Source organism: Periophthalmus magnuspinnatus, chromosome 23 (genome assembly GCF_009829125.3).
Source record: "Periophthalmus magnuspinnatus isolate fPerMag1 chromosome 23, fPerMag1.2.pri, whole genome shotgun sequence".
Taxonomy (NCBI): domain Eukaryota; kingdom Metazoa; phylum Chordata; class Actinopteri; order Gobiiformes; family Gobiidae; genus Periophthalmus; species Periophthalmus magnuspinnatus.
The window spans coordinates 23,426,412-23,444,761 of NC_047148.1; the positions used below are offsets into that span (position 1 = coordinate 23,426,412).

At 43.5% G+C, this 18,350-nt stretch overlaps 1 protein-coding gene across 2 annotated transcripts in view; it reads left to right on the plus strand.

Annotated features, from left to right (window-relative positions):
• The window catches only part of unc5cb (unc-5 netrin receptor Cb), a 193,725-nt gene that overhangs the window by 152,829 nt on the left and 22,546 nt on the right, over positions 1-18,350 (plus strand). The window contains exons 5-8 of one of the 2 annotated variants that reach the window (XM_055231815.1): positions 2,490-2,670; positions 5,261-5,428; positions 6,794-6,958; positions 15,775-15,831. In XM_055231815.1, coding sequence (XP_055087790.1) covers positions 2,490-2,670; positions 5,261-5,428; positions 6,794-6,958; positions 15,775-15,831 — 571 coding nt within the window. The remainder of the gene's footprint in view (positions 1-2,489; positions 2,671-5,260; positions 5,429-6,793; positions 6,959-15,774; positions 15,832-18,350) is intronic. The other variant, XM_055231816.1, reaches the window with a different exon arrangement.

Here is an 18,350-nt window from a genome sequence, read left to right on the forward strand (position 1 = left end):
AGGTCCGTTAGCTCCGGCGTAACTAGCTCCTCTCTTCAGTCTTCGCTCTTTTTGTCCAGTTGACACGTTTTTAAGTTTCGTTTCATGTGGATGGACTTTAAATTACAGAGATATTAACCGTAAAACGATGAAACGTCTGTAACTGACATGAACACCTGATATTTGCACCATTACTGACTTTGGTCTTTTTAAATCCAGGCTTAAAACATATTTATTCAGACTTTCAACACTTCGTAATGTTGTGACACATCATCATTATTTATATTTTGTTGTATTAATGTATTTTATTCTATTTTATTCTCCTATTTTACTGTTTTAGTTTGATTTTAACTTGTTTTTACCTTGAGTGTTGTAAAGTGCTCTATAAATAAACGTTGATTGATTGATTGATGAACACGACTTATTGTACGAACATCACGCTCTTAAATCCGGACAGTGGCGTTTCTCCCGGACTCTCTTGACATTTTCAAAGTGGACGGCTACTCCACAGAGAAAAAACGTGATCTGTTTTTGACGCGATAGAAATTTCAATTTGAAACGTGCGTATTGAAAGCCGCGGCGCTCCGTCTTTCCCACAGTCCCTTTGTGCGAGAGATTGCATTTGTGCATCTGCTGAAGGGAACTCGATCCCTCACAGAGACACAGCGCGGCGGGTTTTTGCTCTACGTCTGCGCTCGGGCCCCGTTTACGTCACTCTTCTCGTTTGTCAGGGAGGATGTCTTCATACGTTGGACATGCTCCGACTTGAACAAAGCCGAGGGTTTAGACCAAAGTCCTGCTCCTGTGTAGACTTCCCAGTGGATTACAGATGTGAGCGCTTGTCGAGGCCTGACCGCGCTGCTGTTTTTATTTATTTCGCGCTAAAATAGTCGTCGTTATCTGTCTGGTTTCTCTATCGTCATCGGCTTCATGCCTCTATGACCACGACGAGCAGCTTCACGGTGGCTTCGACAAAGAGTTCCCTGGTTATTTTGTCTCTGTGGAAGTCCTATCAGGTTATTGTCCCACTTTTTTAGGACCGGACTTGAGTTCTTACGAGAAAGTAGCTTTACAAACATCGTCGTTATCTGCGCCCGTATGTGTCTTATCGCCCGGACGTTATCTGGGGCCTCGTGGGGTCACACAAAGCACAGGAAGCTAGACACACAGACCAAAACCAGAGGAAGAAAAACATTTGGCTGCAGAGCTTACGACGATACGAGCTATTGTGTAACAAATGAAACGGAAAAACACAAAATAAAGCATTTATATGGGACAGTTGTCGTCGATATTGTCCCAAATTGAATGGTTGTGTTGCAGTGGAAAGGTCAGCGTGCCGGAGGAGACGGGGGAGTTTTCTGACGCTTTTTTTCCCCCTTGTTCTTAAGAGAGAAGAAAAAGATGCTATTGACATTTGTACAACCCACAGACAAGTAGCAATAGAGAGAGTTCTGTCTTATAAATCCACTCGTATCCGATGGTAAACTGCAAGGAAGCGAACAGCTAAAGGTTTTGCTAATGATTTTGGTTTTTTTCGGGTAGCGACGCAGCTGATTTGTCTTTTATTAAGGGTCATATTTTAATTTACGGACACAAAAGTGAAATAAAAACCCCAGGATCACGTAGAGCGGGTTAATACGAACATTTTAAGACCTAAATGATGAGAAACGGGCGACAGTTTTTCAATAGAAAGTGAATTGGAGCCAGAACTAGCGGCTAGCGTGTTAGCTATGTCCATTTATACGTACAGTCTACGTTTTTGGGTGCTGTTGTTAGCGACATAAATCCGTAATAACGCAGGCAGAATTGCGAAGAGACATACGTACATTAAATACGTAAATTAAAGCTGCATTACGTAACTTTTTGCTCAATTTCAGGTGTTACAATTGTCAAAAAATACAAAATAAATAAAAAAAAATCAACTTAGATTCTAAAAGTGGGCTCCCCTCCCCACAGATCTGACCTGTAACATGGCCCCGTGTTGTCTCTCCAAAGCAATAACATCTCCATGGAGACCAGCACAGGGCATACGTACATTAAATACGTAAATTAAAGCTGAATTACGTAACTTTTTGATGAATTTCTGTTGTTAAAATTGTCAAAAAATATAAAACAAACCCAAAAAAAAACAGATTAGATTCTAAAACTGGGCTTGCCTCTCCACAGATCTGACCTCTAACATGGTCTCAAAGTGATAACATCTCCATGGAGACCAGCACGGGGCATACGTACATTAAATACGTAAATTAAAGCTGAATTACGTAACATTTTTGATTAATTTCAGTTGTTAAAATTGTCAAAAAATATAAAACAAACCCAAAAAAACAGATTAGAGTCTAAAACTGGGCTTGCCTCTCCACAGATCTGACCTCTAACATGGTCTTACGTCGTACCTGCAAAGTGGTAACATCTCCATGGAGACCAGCAGGGGGCGCACCACAAAAAAACAGACACAAATAGTATAAAAGTGTTCTGAACGTGTCGTCTTTTGCGTTTTGTTTTTTTTCCAGGTGGAGTGGTTGAAGAACGAGGAGGTGATCGACCCGGCGGACGACCGAAACTTCTACATCACCATCGACCACAACCTCATCATCAAACAGGCGCGGCTCTCCGACACGGCCAACTACACCTGCGTCGCCAAGAACATCGTAGCCAAGCGGCGAAGCACCACCGCCACCGTCATCGTCTACGGTAAAAAAAACCAAAAAAACCTTTAGACTTCACGCCGCCGTCTGTAATCATCACAATGTCGAGTTTTGTTTCAAAGTCGGTCGCCGTGTTGCGCCGCAGATCCGCTCCTTTCCCGTGGCGGAGATCACTCGCTCAGTTTGTTGTGCCAGTGGAGAAGAAGATTTGTGCTTTTTTTTTGTTTTTTTTCGTCGCTGATGTGACGGCGCTTAAAGAAACACCTGCTGAGGATTCACGCAGACTCAAACCGCCGTCTCGCTAACTTCAGCTAACACAACGTCAGCTCTGAAGTCTAAACTCAATCCCCTCCGGAGGACGGCGAGGGCAACGGGAAACGAGGCGCCATTTTTATCTTTGTACAGACGCCGCTCATGTGAAGAATCGTTTCGCTTTGATAATTTAACCTGTGTTAGATTTAGGAGTTAAGATGTTCCTCTGAAGAACTTGAGCGTCTTTTTCTCGCACCCTTTTGATTTCGTTGCATGTTCTTCTACAGAGCTAAGCACAAAGGAAAGTGTCGTGTCTTTTGTTGTGAGACGGGAGGATTTTTCCGATGAATTTGTCGTATTTACAAATCTTCCAGCGTTGGTTGTGTGATTCCTTTCTGCAGCTGGAGTCTGGAATTACAGTTTAGCCCCAAAAAAATGCACGTTTCATTCAAATATAGAGATTTACAAGAAAAATAAACACGGTAAATGTCCAAAAAAACTGCAGTTAATGTTCAAAATAACTGTGTTTAACGATTAAATCACATTTATATCAGTTTAAAATGCTCTAGATATGAATAATTATCATTTTAATATTATGAATAACTGTTCTAGTCTTGTACTTTATCATCAGTGAAAAAAAACTACAATCTAGAGGAGAATTTTCTGGATGCGCAGGGCCGTCAACAGAAATTTGGGGGCCCCGGGGCAAGAAGTCACACATGGGGCCCCCTAATACAAATTAATAGTAAGAGAGTCAAATTCTGGGCCCCCTAAACCCCGGGACAACAGACCCCTTTGTCCCCCCTGTCGACTCCCCTGTGGATAAGTCGTTTTTTTGCGGTGATTATCTTTGTTGGCGATTATTGTGATTAACGTGTTTTCTGGAGTATAAGTCGCAAAAAGTCGGCCAAAAAATGCACAATAATGAAGAAAAAAAAAAACATATAAATCACATCTGAGTTTAAGTCACAAAAATCGTGAAAATATGTTATACAAAAAGTCCCACGAACGAATATTGTCGACCCTTTTTGTCACGATAAACGATATTATTGTTTATTGTCGATTCCCTTCTGCGTCCTGATTGGCTGTTGGACTGTAGACCATCGTGTCGTGCGTCCTGATTGGCTGTTGGACTGTTGACCATCGTGTCCTGCGTCCTGATTGGCTAAGGGACTATAGACCAAAATAAAGCTGATACTTCGTGGAGGAGATGGTGGCGTGCTGAGGTGTACGTTGATGCAAACCAGCGGCGTCGTGGCGTAAACGGGTCGTATTCGCTCGTGTCCTGCTCTTTGAAGCCGCCGTCCGTTTATGTCGGCCTTGGGTTTTGCTTCGTCTGGGCTTTTGCAAAACATAAAGTTCACACGTTTTCAACACAATATGGAGCGTGTGAAAACAAACAAGCGGCGGAACAAACGGTGTGACGCTGATGAAGAGGAAGAGCGAACGGAGCGGTTTGTGGTTCAATACTTTAGACGAGAGAAACAGGAGGCGACAAACTGCTGCGGATCGAGAAAAAGACGATTTGAACGATTAGAGAGGTGTAGATGGAGGAGTAGATGGAGGTGTAGATGGAGGAGTAGATGGAGGTGTAGATGGAGGAGTAGATGGAGGAGTAGATGGAGGTGTAGATGGAGGAGTAGATGGAGGAGTAGATGGAGGAGTAGATGGAGCAGTAGATGGAGGTGTAGATGGAGGAGTAGATGGAGGAGTAGATGGAGGTGTAGATGGAGGTGTAGATGGAGGAGTAGATGGAGGAGTAGATGGAGGTGTAGATGGAGGAGTAATACCCCATACAGGTAAATATTCAGGTAAATTCCCTCTTTTAGTGATTTATTTTCAGTGTTGAGTGTCTCTGGAGCAGGATGTATTTATTTTTTTTAAAGACAGTGAATAAGAAAGAAATCGCACATTAAACGGTATCGGCTCTTGGTATCGGCTCTTGGTATCGACCGCCCCTTGACGAGCACTGGCACCAGGTATCGAACATCCCTAATTACAGTCAGAGCGATATTAAAATAAATATTCGTGCAGTTTCCCGCCTTAAGTTGAGGTTTATTTAAAAAACGTCCCTTGTTTTTGTCTTGAACATGAACTAAACTTATATTTATTTTATTTTCAGACAAAACCACTAAATCGAACTGAAAATCGAGTTTGATCAATTTGAAGTGAAAAAATGTCTTTTTTTTTGCCAAATCACCAGCTCTATTAATGTGTATGCAATGTTTTATGTTTTTCTAATCAGTTTCTTTTGAGTCTGAGGGCTGTTTCATAATGTCCTTCATTTTCACCGTTCACAATAAGCCCCTGATTTCGCCGCCGTTTTTTAATCAGCCGCATTCTCCAGAGAAAATCATAGTAATAAGTGCGTGCGTCGTTTGCAGTGAACGGCGGCTGGTCCACGTGGACGGAGTGGTCAGTGTGTAACAGCAAGTGTGGACGCGGCTACCAGAAACGCACGCGGAGCTGCACCAACCCGGCGCCGCTCAACGGAGGGGCCATCTGCGAGGGACAGGGCATTCAGAAGCTGGCGTGCAACCCGCTGTGTCCAGGTAAGACGTTTCCATGGAGACGGTTTTTTTTTTGTCTAACGCACATCACCATCAGGCATAACACGACGACGGACTGTCTAGTGTCGGGAGTGAGAGCGTGACGTGTGGTGACGTCCGTGGAGTAAACGCGGCTCGGATTCAGCGTGTCCAGCACCGCGCGATTAGACGATGACCCCGTAGTGACCGGGTCGATTTTGGACGTCATGGGCCGTGTGTCGATATCGGACGGTTTCACGCTTCGTCGGCTGCATTTGAACGACACTTACGAATGCGGACGACGAATGTGCCCCGCGTTTCCAGTGTTTCCGTGAACGAAGCACCGGAGCCGAGACTTTGCGTCACTTCTTCTACGAAAAAAACACGGTATATTTTCTTAAAGTTACGTAATACTCGCTATTTGATTCAGTCTAAACGGAAGTAAACGGCTGCGACGACGACACTTCAGTGAAATAATAAAGAATTAAAAGTAAAACTATGATTATTTCCGTGTCCGTTTTACACGTTTAGCTCATTAGTCAGCGGCCGTCACGGTTGCTAGACGACGTAACGTAAGCGATGTACTGTAAAAACGCACAGACAGCGGTTGACGGCGTAGGTCTGTCCCATTTCAGCGCGGCCTTTGCGGTCGACGGAGGCCACGCTGGAGGAGGCCGGGTACTTCGAACAGTACTTCAAAGTGTACTTCAAAGTGTACTTCAAAGTGTACTTCAAAGTGTACTTCAAAGTGTGCAACCGTCAAACTGACACACGGCCCTAGTCTCCTGTTCTAGTTTTACGATTTTTTATGTATTATCCTTTTGTTTTTCTCGAATTTGACCAGTTTCATGAAATCAAATCACAGTTTCTGAATGAAAAAAGATTTGAAGTTAATTAGATGCAAAATATCAGTTCAAAACGCTTGAAAAAACACAAAACGAATTTCTAATTTTGATTCAGAATTCTAATTTCTTAAAGATTTGATAACACTGTGATTTCTAATTGTAAAAAAAAACACGATTTATAAATGAATCTCGACACTTTGGCGTTGGATTATTTGCTCGTCTGTTTAATTGAACCATCTTTTCTTCCTGTTCCCATGAAAAACAAAAATCCTGCAGACCGTAAACGTCCCGCCCGTCGTCGTCGTGCTGGACCCGCCGTCTCCGTTTACCGTTTACTCCGTCCAAACCTCATGTCCCCGTGTGTCCTGATCCCAAACGTGTGCGTGTCTCACTCCGCCTGTCGGTGCCGCTCATCTTTATGCCTGATGCGTCGTCCGACACGATGCAACGTCGCGTTTGCACGTGTCCCCGCACATCCCCGCCCCCTCGCCTCACGTCCACCTGTTCACCGTGTCCATCTATGCTGTCTGTTGTTGTGTGGTAGTGGATGGCCTGTGGACAGATTGGAGTAAGTGGTCCACGTGTGGGACAGAGTGCACCCACTGGAGACGGAGGGAGTGCAACGCCCCGGCGCCCAAAAACGGGGGGAAAGACTGTGAGGGAATGGTGCTCCAGTCCAAGAACTGCACGGATGGGCTGTGTATGCAGAGTGAGTATCTGACCCTACGCCTGTGCCCCTCCCCCTTCATCGCCAACGAGCGCACCATCTGATTTCCTCCGCCGGTTCTGACTTTACAAATAAATACAAAGCAAATAGGTTCTACGAAGACCACAGAGCTGTAATAACGCCTCCCAGACAAAGGGGGCAGTGTTGTCACGTAAACATTGAACATTTGACTCAAACCAACCGACTTCATGTCACATTTTAGTGCAGAAACTTTCCCAAATTCTCCACGAAACGACTCAACCGCTGAAAGGGCTTCCACTTTACCGAAAGCGCCGCTACAAAGACGTTTACACAAAAATGGGCGGGGCTAAATAAGACCGACGTACAAAAAGAAAACTTGAAGATGCGTGATGAAACTGTCTCGCTGGTTTACGCAGAGAAAAATCTCATGAAAGTACACAGTAAAAACCCAAAAGTCACTCACTACAACTGGACAAAACGTCGTAGGAGTGAAGACGTTTTGCAGTTTCTTCTTCAGTTGTGGTCAGATTCCTGCTGGACACGGCCTTATATCTGTCTGAAGGAGGCGCTAACTACACTGAAACTGCTTTTATTTACAGTTTCTGTACGTAGCCCCTCTTAATGGGTGTTTTTTCACACTTTTTAGCGTACTTACTCACTCTGTTGTTCTCTTTGTTTCCCTTGTTTGCTTTGGGTCTGAGGATACAGCCTAAAAAACAGAAACAGCCTCATATCTGTCTAAAAATAGGAGCTAATCTACAATGAACAACATCATCTTTCCCCCATCTATAGCGCCATCCTCAGACCCAAAGCAAACAAAGGCAACAAAGAGAACAACAAAGTGAGCCAGGATGCTAATAGATGTGAAAAAACACTGATTAAGACGGTCTACGTACATAAACTGTAAACAAAAACGGTTTACAGGTTCAGTGTTGTTAGCTTCTCGCTTCAGGCAGCGTCCAGCAGAAGTTTGACCAGAACCAAGCGGACAAACGTCTTCACTCTGAGACGTTTTGTCCAGTTACAGATTTAACTTTTGTCTTTTACTCTGGATCAGACCGGGACGACTCGGCTGAGGGATCACACCGGCGCAGACGTGCACTTTCACTTTCATTAATCCTGGAGTTAATTTTAGACACGAGGATTGTTAATTATCTCAGAGCGATGTGGGCGTTTCAGCGCTAATCCTATAATTACATATTTTATTAACATTTTCCCTGGTTCTGCACTCGATGTTACACACTGACCGCACACTGACCACACACTGACCGCACACGGACCGCGCACTGACCGCACACTGACCACACACTGACCACACACTGACCGCACACAGGCCACACACTGACCGCACACGGACCGCACACAGGCCACACACTGACCGCACACAGGCCACACACTGACCGCACACGGACCGCACACAGGCCACACACTGACCGCACACAGGCCACACACTGACCGCACACGGACCGCACACTGACCACACACGGACCGCACACTGACCGCACACGGACCGCGCACTGACCGCACACTGACCACACACTGACCGCACACAGGCCACACACTGACCGCACACAGGCCACACACTGACCGCACACAGGCCACACACTGACCGCACACGGACCGCACACTGACCGTACACAGGCCGCACACAGGCCGCACACTGACCGCACACTGACCCCACACAGACCGCAAACAGACCGCACACTGACCGCACACAGACCGCAAACAGACCGCACACTGACCGCACACAGGCCACACACTGACCGCACACCGCACAGATTTATTTTTACCAAATTAAATGTCCTTTTATGAAACTGTCCACATGCCTCAGATCAGGACGTGTCAAAGTCGCTGGATCGACTTTTTGTCAGAAACTCAGAGGAATCAGATGGTGACGTCATCTCTGCACCGTGTGTCAGATCATAAACCCATCGTGTGCTAGAGGGAGGCACTACACTCACTGTACACACACACACACACACCCCGACACACAGACACACACACACAAGGTGACGAGCTTGCACTAACGCTCTGCTCAGGGACAACGCTGCGCTCTGTCCTCTCTGTCCTCTCTGTCCTCTCTGTCCTCTCTGTCCTCTCTATCCTCTCTGTCCTCTCTGTCCTCCCTGTCTTCTGTCCTTTCTGTCCCCTCTGTCCTCTCTGTCCCCTCTCTGTCCTCTCTTTCCCCTCTGTCCCCTGTCCTCCCTGTCTTCTGTCCTCTGTCCCCTCTGTCCTCTCTATCCTCTCTGTCCTCTCTGTACTCTGTCCTCTCTGTCCTCTGTCCCCTCGGTGTCTGGGTAAATGATCCGAGTACATTTATTTTTCATAATTATGTTTAAAATATTTGGGGGTTGCACAGAAAATGGATTAAAGTTTGTGGAAAGTGAAAAATCGTGGACAAACTGGTCCCGTCGTCCAGCGTGTGCAGGAGACAGATCGTGTTTGTGCGGGACAGTTGTGTGCGTGTTGTGCGTCAGAAGAAACATTTCTGCAGAGACTTTATCCAAACCCGTCAGGCGTGTGTGTGTAAACGTGTTAAACTCTGGATGAAACGTCTCGAGTGCTAAATATCGTCGGAGGTGTCGGCGCCGCGTCCCCCGGAGACGACGAGGATTCACTACAGATGGTGATAGTGACACTAATCATACAACGGGCTGAGTTTAACACAGCTGGGCCCGGCGTTTGTGCGTCTGTTTGTGCGTCTACGGCGCCACCGACCGACAAGACGAGAGCGACGCCGTCGGACGGGAACTACGGCTTAATTAACCTTAATTAAACATGAAGACGTCACTCATAAAGACGAGGACAAGACAATCATACACAGAGTTATTCAAAGGGTTTAGTCCTGGTTCAGTCCTGGTTTATTCCTGGTTTAGTCCCGGTTTAGTCCTGGTTTAGTCCTGGTTTAGTCCTGGTTCAGTCCTGGTTCAGTCCTGGTTTAGTCCTGGTTTAGTCCCGGTTTAGTCCTGGTTTAGTCCTGGTTTAGTCCCGGTTTAGTCCTGGTTCAGTCCTCGTTTAGTCCTGGTTCAGTCCTGGTTTAGTCCTCGTTTAGTCCTGGTTTAGTCCCGGTTTAGTCCTGGTTTAGTCCTGGTTTAGTCCCGGTTTAGTCCTGGTTCAGTCCTCGTTTAGTCCTGGTTCAGTCCTGGTTTAGTCCTCGTTTAGTCCCGGTTCAGTCCCGGTTCAGTCCTCGTTTAGTCCTGGTTCAGTCCTGGTTCAGTCCTGGTTCAGTCCTCGTTTAGTCCTGGTTCAGTCCTCGTTTAGTCCTGGTTCAGTCCTCGTTTAGTCCTGGTTCAGTCCTGGTTCAGTCCTGGTTTAGTCCTGGTTTAGACCCGGTTCAGTCCCGGTTCAGTCCTCGTTTAGTCCTGGTTCAGTCCTGGTTCAGTCCTGGTTCAGTCCTCGTTTAGTCCTGGTTCAGTCCTCGTTTAGTCCTGGTTCAGTCCTCGTTTAGTCCTGGTTCAGTCCTGGTTCAGTCCTGGTTTAGTCCTGGTTTAGACCCGGTTTAGTCCCGGTTCAGTCCTGGTTCAGTCCTCGTTTCTTCCTCTTTTACCTTATGATTCTGATGAATTTTTAATCACATTTCACACTTTCCCACATTTACACTTTTCACGCACTTAAAGATTCTCAGACAAATTCACATATAAAAATATAATATTATGTTTTTATAAAAATCTATTTGTACTGAAGATGTTTAAGTTCAGGCTGTTTCTTGAGTCGTTTCGTTCCTCGAGTCGTTTGAGTCGTTTCTGACCCTGAGTCTTCATAAACTCCGTTCTCCGTGTGGTCAGATGTTTGTGTGACGCTTATGACTCGTGTCTTTGTGTTTAATTAAAATCATTAAGTGTTTTTATTCTAAAGAGCGAGCGGCGAGTGTGTTTCAGTGTTTCAGTGTTTCAGTCCCGCTCGAGGTCAGACACACGACCGGCTCTTTTATTCTTATTTCACTTCAATCTCCCGACAAAGATCTGCTGTTTCTCTGCTTTGAATATTGTAATTTTAACCTTTACCGTTTCTGCAAAATCATAGAATAAATGTGTTTTTGTGTTTGTATAGAGTAATTATAATAAATCAGCCAGAACGGAAGGAGAGAAATAGAAAATGTATAAGAAATAAACCCAGAAGAAGCGAAAGAATCTTTGAGAGACGCTGAAATGAAGACGAGGTACAAATTTGAGCAGGAATTGACACTAAAAACATCACGTAAACTGATCAAATTTGACCTTTTTTTGCAGTTTTATGTTGAGTTTTATTTAATCAGACGTAGCGTGACACCATGAGGCTTTTATTTACCGTTAAAAATGACAATATCGTCTTTAAAACATCTTCTAAAATGGCATCCAGTTCATTCTTTTGCCTGGAAATCAAGTTTTAAACATTAGCATCGTGACTTTAGTACTAATTTGCAGCAGTTTCTTCCATTTCTTCGACTCCAGACGCACTTTTAGACACAGAATGTATAAAAAACTAAAGCCAGAAGAAGCAAAAGTATCTTTGAGAGATCACAGGTCGCTGAAAATGAGACGATTATTGAAACGAGGCATGAATTTGAGCAGGAATCAATACTAAAAACATCACGTAAAATGATCAAATTTGACCTTTTTCTGCAGTTTTATGTTGAGTTTTATTTATTCAGAAGTAGCGTGACACCATAAGTCTTTTATTTACCCTTAAAAATGACAATATCGTCTTTAAAACATCTTCTAAAATGGCATCCAGTTCATTCTTTTGTTTGGAAATTGAGAAAACTAAAGCCAGAAGAAGCAAAAGTATCTTTGAGAGATCACAGGTCGCTGAAAATGAGACGATTATTGAAACGAGGCACGAATTTGAGAAGGAATCAATACTAAAAATGATCAAATTTGACCTTTTTTTGCAGTTTTATGTTGAGTTTTATTTAATCAGACGTAGCGTGACACCATGAGGCTTTTATTTACCGTTAAAAATGACAATATCGTCTTTAAAACATCTTCTAAAATGACATCCAGTTCATTCTTTTGCCTGGAAATGTCCTCGTTTCTTCCAGCACTTCGACTCCGCGCTGAGACGTCCGACCCTCACGTAAACGCGGCACTTGGACGCTAGCTCTCGTTAGCATCGCGCGGAATATAAAGCACGATGATATGGATGTGCGAGAGTTCCAGGAATTGATTTTTTTTTTTGGAGAAGCTAAGAGGGTGAAGCCACTTATGTCAACGCTAATGACCATTTCCACTCCACGTTTAGGAGCACGGCCCATTATCTGAAGCTCACATTATCTGAAGCTCACATTATCTGAAGCTCACGTAATGGCAAATACGATTGGACCGAGGAGCCGTGTGCAATCTGAACTCACCTTGGACCTGGACGTCTGAGCGAAGAGTCCACCGTGATCTCATTTTCACACGTTTGAATTTAAATCGTTTCAGCTACGAAGGAACCTGAGCTGGAACCAGAACTCGAAATACTGAAATACTCAACGTCAACTGTGGATCATTTCAAAAAAAGCCAAACGGAAAAGAAAAACGTCTTATTATTATTGGATTTGTAGCTTGTATCTTCCATTTAGCCCGTCGAGGAGTTCGGCCTTAACGAGGTTAGACATTTCCAGAATACACTGAAGAGGCTGCATTTGTCTGAGAGGAGTACTACTTTCGTGTACTTTTGTGTACTTTTGTGTACTTTTGGACCGAATGACCTGGTCGAAACATGTTTGTCTCCTCCTCTGTGGATCCTCCGTCGTGTTTTTTGATGTTGTTGTTCTTCTCCGCGCCGGTCGTAACCCCGCGCACCCTGACATCAGACGCTTTGACGTATCGATCCGAGGAAAAAGGGGGTGGGAACCGCTCCAACGATTCAACGATTCCAACAAGGGCGAGTAAAAAGAGGAAAAAGAAAAAGAAGCGGCGGCGAAAAACTCCAGATGTTTGCTGAGCTTTGAGCGTAACTGCAAAAAAAAAAACACAACAACAACCGCGCGATGAGTTTGGAGCGAGTTTTAATTAACGCCGCGGTTAATTTTAGACGCGAGGATTGTTAATCTTCTCGGAGCGACGTGGGCGTACGTTCTTAGCGATCGTGGCTAATCTTGTAATTTCACCGTCGCGTTTCCGTAATATTGTTTTTTTGACCTTTTACCGTCTCGTTTCAAACATCTCCCGAGCGTTTTCCCAGTGCGGTTAAGGCCTCGCTTTAGCCGCTAACACGTCCACGTCGGCGCTAGCAGACGTTCCGTAGCGCGGGTCGGCGTAGGCATCAGTTAGCTCGACCCTGACAGTCCCCTCTCAGCCGCGGCGGACTCTCTCCTGGATGATTACATGCACACGGGCGCTCCATCCATCACGCCATCGATTTCCTGTCCCGGGGCTTGTCTTGCCGCCAGTCGCTTCTCTCCCAATAAGAACTCCATTGTTTGTATAGTTGTTTATGGATGTCCCGCCGCGCCGCCGTGTTATGTGCCGTAGCGCCGGGGACTCGAGCTACGGCGGCGTCTTACAACACGTCAATACATCAGCTGTAAACATCTCACGTGTTTTAGATTTATTTAAGGCTCTAGAGCTAAATCTGCTCTAAGTACTATTACTTCTACAAATACTACTGTGTATTTTTACATCGTAGCGTGTTGGTCGTGTCCCAGAAACATAAACGCTTTAATTATTCAAGCGTAGATTTATTTGAATAGTGAAATATTCGTAAAAGTGACTGTGTAAAGACGTGGACGTGGAGCGAGTGGCGTCAGGAATGGATCTCATCGAACGGTAATAGCGGCGAGTTTAGAGATTCATGTTTGGAATTTTGACTGAGTTTCATCGCAAAGAGCCAATCAGGAGCGAGGCTGTGGAAGGTTAACGGAAAAAAACAAAAAACAGAAAGTAAATTCAAAATAACAAAAAAACTACTCAAAAAAAACAAAAAAACAAACTTAAAGTAACTAAAAAAGCACACAAAAAAATTTAGAAAATAAACTAAAAAAAAATTTTTTAAAAATTAAATAACAATAAAAAAAAACTCAAAAATAAATAAATAAATAACTCAAAGTAACTAAAAAATAAAATAACCAAAAAATTAAGAAAAAAAATACAAAATTAAATAACAATTAAAAAAAACTCAAAATAACACAAAAAAAACCGAACTCAAAATAAATAAAAAAATAAATAAATAAACTTAAAATAGCTAAAAAAAAAAAAAAAAAAAAAAAAAAAAAGAACCCCAGGATCATGTAGAGGGTTGAACGTTTAAGACCAAAATGAGTCTGAAGCAGCAGAGACAGAGAGAGGACAGATTCAATTCAATTTATATTTTATCTATACACACATGCACATGTACACACTCAGCGTTTACACACGACTTACACAAGTGTATGTTGTGTGCAGAACAATGTGTGCAGTTTATAAATGACACTGAAAAACATGGAACCCTGAGCAAAAACACAATATTTAAGCCCAGGTCGTTTTAGTGTTTTACTTTTGCCTTTAGAGTTTGACACTGTTTTATGAAAGCAGAAAATCTGAGGGGAAAAAAAAAAGAAACAGAAAGAAGCATATATACTGATAAAATTAAATTAATAAAAAATAAAAATAAATAAATACATAATAATAATAATTGTAATAATAAAATGTAATAATATAAAATGCAATAATAATAATATGATAGTACTATAATGAAATAAGATTAAAAATAAAGCAGAATAAAATTAAAATAAAATTAAATACAGGGTTTTTCCATTGTAAAGTGAATTGTGCCCATGATCACTTTGTATTTGAACGCGGTGGCTAGCAGGTTAGCTACGTCCATTTATATAAACAGTCTATGCTAGCAGGTTAGCTACGTCCATTTATATAAACAGTCTATGCTAGCAGGTTAGCCACGTCCATTTATATAAACAGTCTATGCTAGCAGGTTAGCCACGTCCATTTATATAAACAGTCTATGCTAGCAGGTTAGCTATGTCCATTTATATAAACAGTCTATGCTAGCAGGTTAGCCACGTCCATTTATATAAACAGTCTATGCTAGCAGGTTAGCTACGTCCATTTATATAAACAGTCTATGCTAGCAGGTTAGCCACGTCCATTTATATAAACAGTCTATGCTAGCAGGTTAGCCACGTCCATTTATATAAACAGTCTATGCTAGCAGGTTAGCTATGTCCATTTATATAAACAGTCTATGCTAGCAGGTTAGCCACGTCCATTTATATAAACAGTCTATGCTAGCAGGTTAGCTATGTCCACTTATATAAACAGTCTATGCTAGCAGGTTAGCTACGTCCACTTATATAAACAGTCTATGCTAGCAGGTTAGCCACGTCCATTTATATAAACAGTCTATGCTAGCAGGTTAGCTATGTCCACTTATATAAACAGTCTATGCTAGCAGGTTAGCTACGTCCACTTATATAAACAGTCTATGCTAGTACCACCGCACGTCCAAACCGTTTGTTTACACGTCCTACTTCCTGCTTTGTCCCGTAGGTCATAAACGACATATCCATCGTCTCCGTGTTCTCTCCTCGTGACAGATCCAAGGTTATAGTGACTTGTTTAGCGCACACATTTTTCTAGTTTGTCCATCGCAGCCACCGTCTCCTCGCAGCGGCGGCGGCGGCAGTGACCCAGTTGATGGATCACGCCACTCTCCCGCTGAAGCGCCACGTCTCCTTCCCCCGTCATCCGTCTCCATACTCGATACTCAGATCTCAAACGAAGAGCCAAATCAAGAAATATCACCCGCGCGTGTCATCGCTCTGCCCACGACTCCGGAGCGGCCTCATTTGTTCACTTTGTTTTTCTGTTGCCTTAAATTTGATTTTGATCATCTCTCTCCTGTCTCCCTCCACTGCACCATCCCTCTCTCTCTTCAAGGTTCCTTATATCAGAAGTCCTCAGAGCCAAAAGACACCAGTCAGTTGGGAGCTCCATGTGAGTTGTTTCTTTCATTTTATTTATTTTACGTCTTTTCACATTCATCCTTTTGTCTGTTTTTTTAAGTTCATTTTGGACTTAAGTGTCTGTGTCGCCCACGTCTGATCTGTAACTGGACAAAAAGCTGTACGAGTGAAGAGTTTCTGCGCGTAGGCCCTCTTAACGCACGTTTTATTAGCATCCTGGCTCACTCTGTTGTTCTCTTTGTCTCTGTTGTTCGCTTTGGGTCTGAGGGCACAGCCTGAAAACAGAAACGGCCTCATATCTATCTGAAGGGCGGAGCTAACGAGACAAACTGTAAACAAAAGCTGCTTCCAGTTTCCCTCTTAATGGGTGTTTTTTCACGTCTATTAGCGTCCTGGCTCGCTGTATTGTTCTTTGTTTCCCTTGTTTGCTTTGGGTCTGAGGACACAGCCTAAAAAACAGAAACGGCCTTATATCTGTCTGAAAAGAGGAGCTAATCTACGCAGAACAACATCATCTTTCCCCCGTCTATAGCGCCATCCTCAGACCCAAAGCAAACAAACGAGACAAAGAGAACAACAGAGCGAGCCAGGATGCTAATAGCTGCGAAAAAACACCCATTACGAGGGCAAAACGTCCTCATTCCTACGACGTTTTGTCCAGTTACAGATTTAACATCAAACTCCTCACTGACACAAACATAAACGTTGACAAAAGTTCGTACGATCGCGATAAACGTCAAATCCCGATCTCATTTTTAAAAATCGACGTATTGCGGATGTTTTCTTGACGCAGCTCTACGCAAAAAAAAATACAAATACTTCCAAACGCAGCTCGTGTTGGTGAGTGAAGTGTGGACTTTGAGAAGTTTCCTGTACGACATAAAGACACAAAGTTTGAGGCGTAATCTGGTTTAAAAAAAAATCCTGATCTTAATAATTTGACATATCGTCGCGTCTTAACTCCAGGTCTGAAACTGCGGCGGATTTAACTAAACCAGCGCCGCCATTGTGACGGTTTAATCCCCGACACCAGAGATAAAGTACAAGTATTTATAAGCTACACAATGGAGTATTTAAAGAGTAAATGGTTTTATTTTTATACAGCTACTCACACACACACATACACACACACACCCCGACACACACACACACACACACTGAGGATGAGGAGGGTTAAGTGTCTTGCCCAAGGACACAATGACATGATTCATCTGTGGGAGCTGAAATTGCACCGACAACCTGTGAGTCAGTGGATGTGAGAGCTCTACCAATTTTGTCATGCTAACAGCTCTTTATGCTAACGGCTCTTTATGCTAACGGCTCCTTATGCTAACGGCTCTTTATGCTAATGGCTCTTTATGCTAACGGCTCTTTATGCTAACGGTTCTTTATGCTAACGGCTCCTTATGCTAACGGCTCCTTATGCTAACCTCTCTTTATGCTAACGTCTCTTTATGCTAACAGTTTCTTTATGCTAACGGTTCTTTATGCTAACGGTTCTTTATGCTAACGGCTCCTTATGCTAGCGGCTCCTTATGCTAACGGCTCCTTATGCTAATGGCTCCTTATGCTAACCTCTCTTTATGCTAACAGCTCTTTATGCTAACAGTTCTTTATGCTAACGGCTCCTTATGCTAATGGATCTTTATGCTAACGGCTCCTTATGCTAACGGCTCTTTATGCTAACGGCTCCTTATGCTAACGGCTCTTTATGCTAATGGCTCTTTATGCTAACGGCTCTTTATGCTAACGGTTCTTTATGCTAACGGCTCCTTATGCTAACGGCTCCTTATGCTAACCTCTCTTTATGCTAACGTCTCTTTATGCTAACAGTTTCTTTATGCTAACGGTTCTTTATGCTAACGGTTCTTTATGCTAACGGCTCCTTATGCTAACGGCTCCTTATGCTAACCTCTCTTTATGCTAACCTCTCTTTATGCTAACAGCTCTTTATGCTAACAGTTCTTTATGCTAACGGCTCCTTATGCTAATGGATCTTTATGCTAACGGCTCCTTATGCTAACGGCTCTTTATGCTAACGGCTCTTTATGCTAACGGCTCCTTATGCTAATGGATCTTTATGCTAACGGCTCTTTATGCTAACGGAGTGGACATATGTTCAGTCTTTTCTTACATAAATGACTTTTCTTCTTCAGTCTTTGCACATCCATCCTGTCCTCATGGCTCCTCCGGTCTTCGTCTAATTTCTTGTTCTTTTCTCTTTTTCTTTGAGTGTCTCTCTCTGTCTCCCTCTCTTTCTCTCTCTCTCTCCCTCTCAGTGTCTCTCTCTGTCTCTCTCGCAGTGTCTCTCTCTCTCTGTCTTCCTCTCTCTCTCTAATCCCTTCAGTTCCATTTCTTTTCTCTCCGTCCATGGCTCCGTCTACTGTCTCTCTCCCTCTGTCTCTCTCAGTTTTTTTCTCTCCCTCTCTCTCCCTCTCCCTCTCTCTCTGTCTTCCTCTCTCTCTAATCCCTTCAGTTCCATTTCTTGTTCTTTTCTCTTTTTCTCTCTCTGTCTCCCTCTCAGTGTCTCTCTCTGTCTCTCTCTCTCTG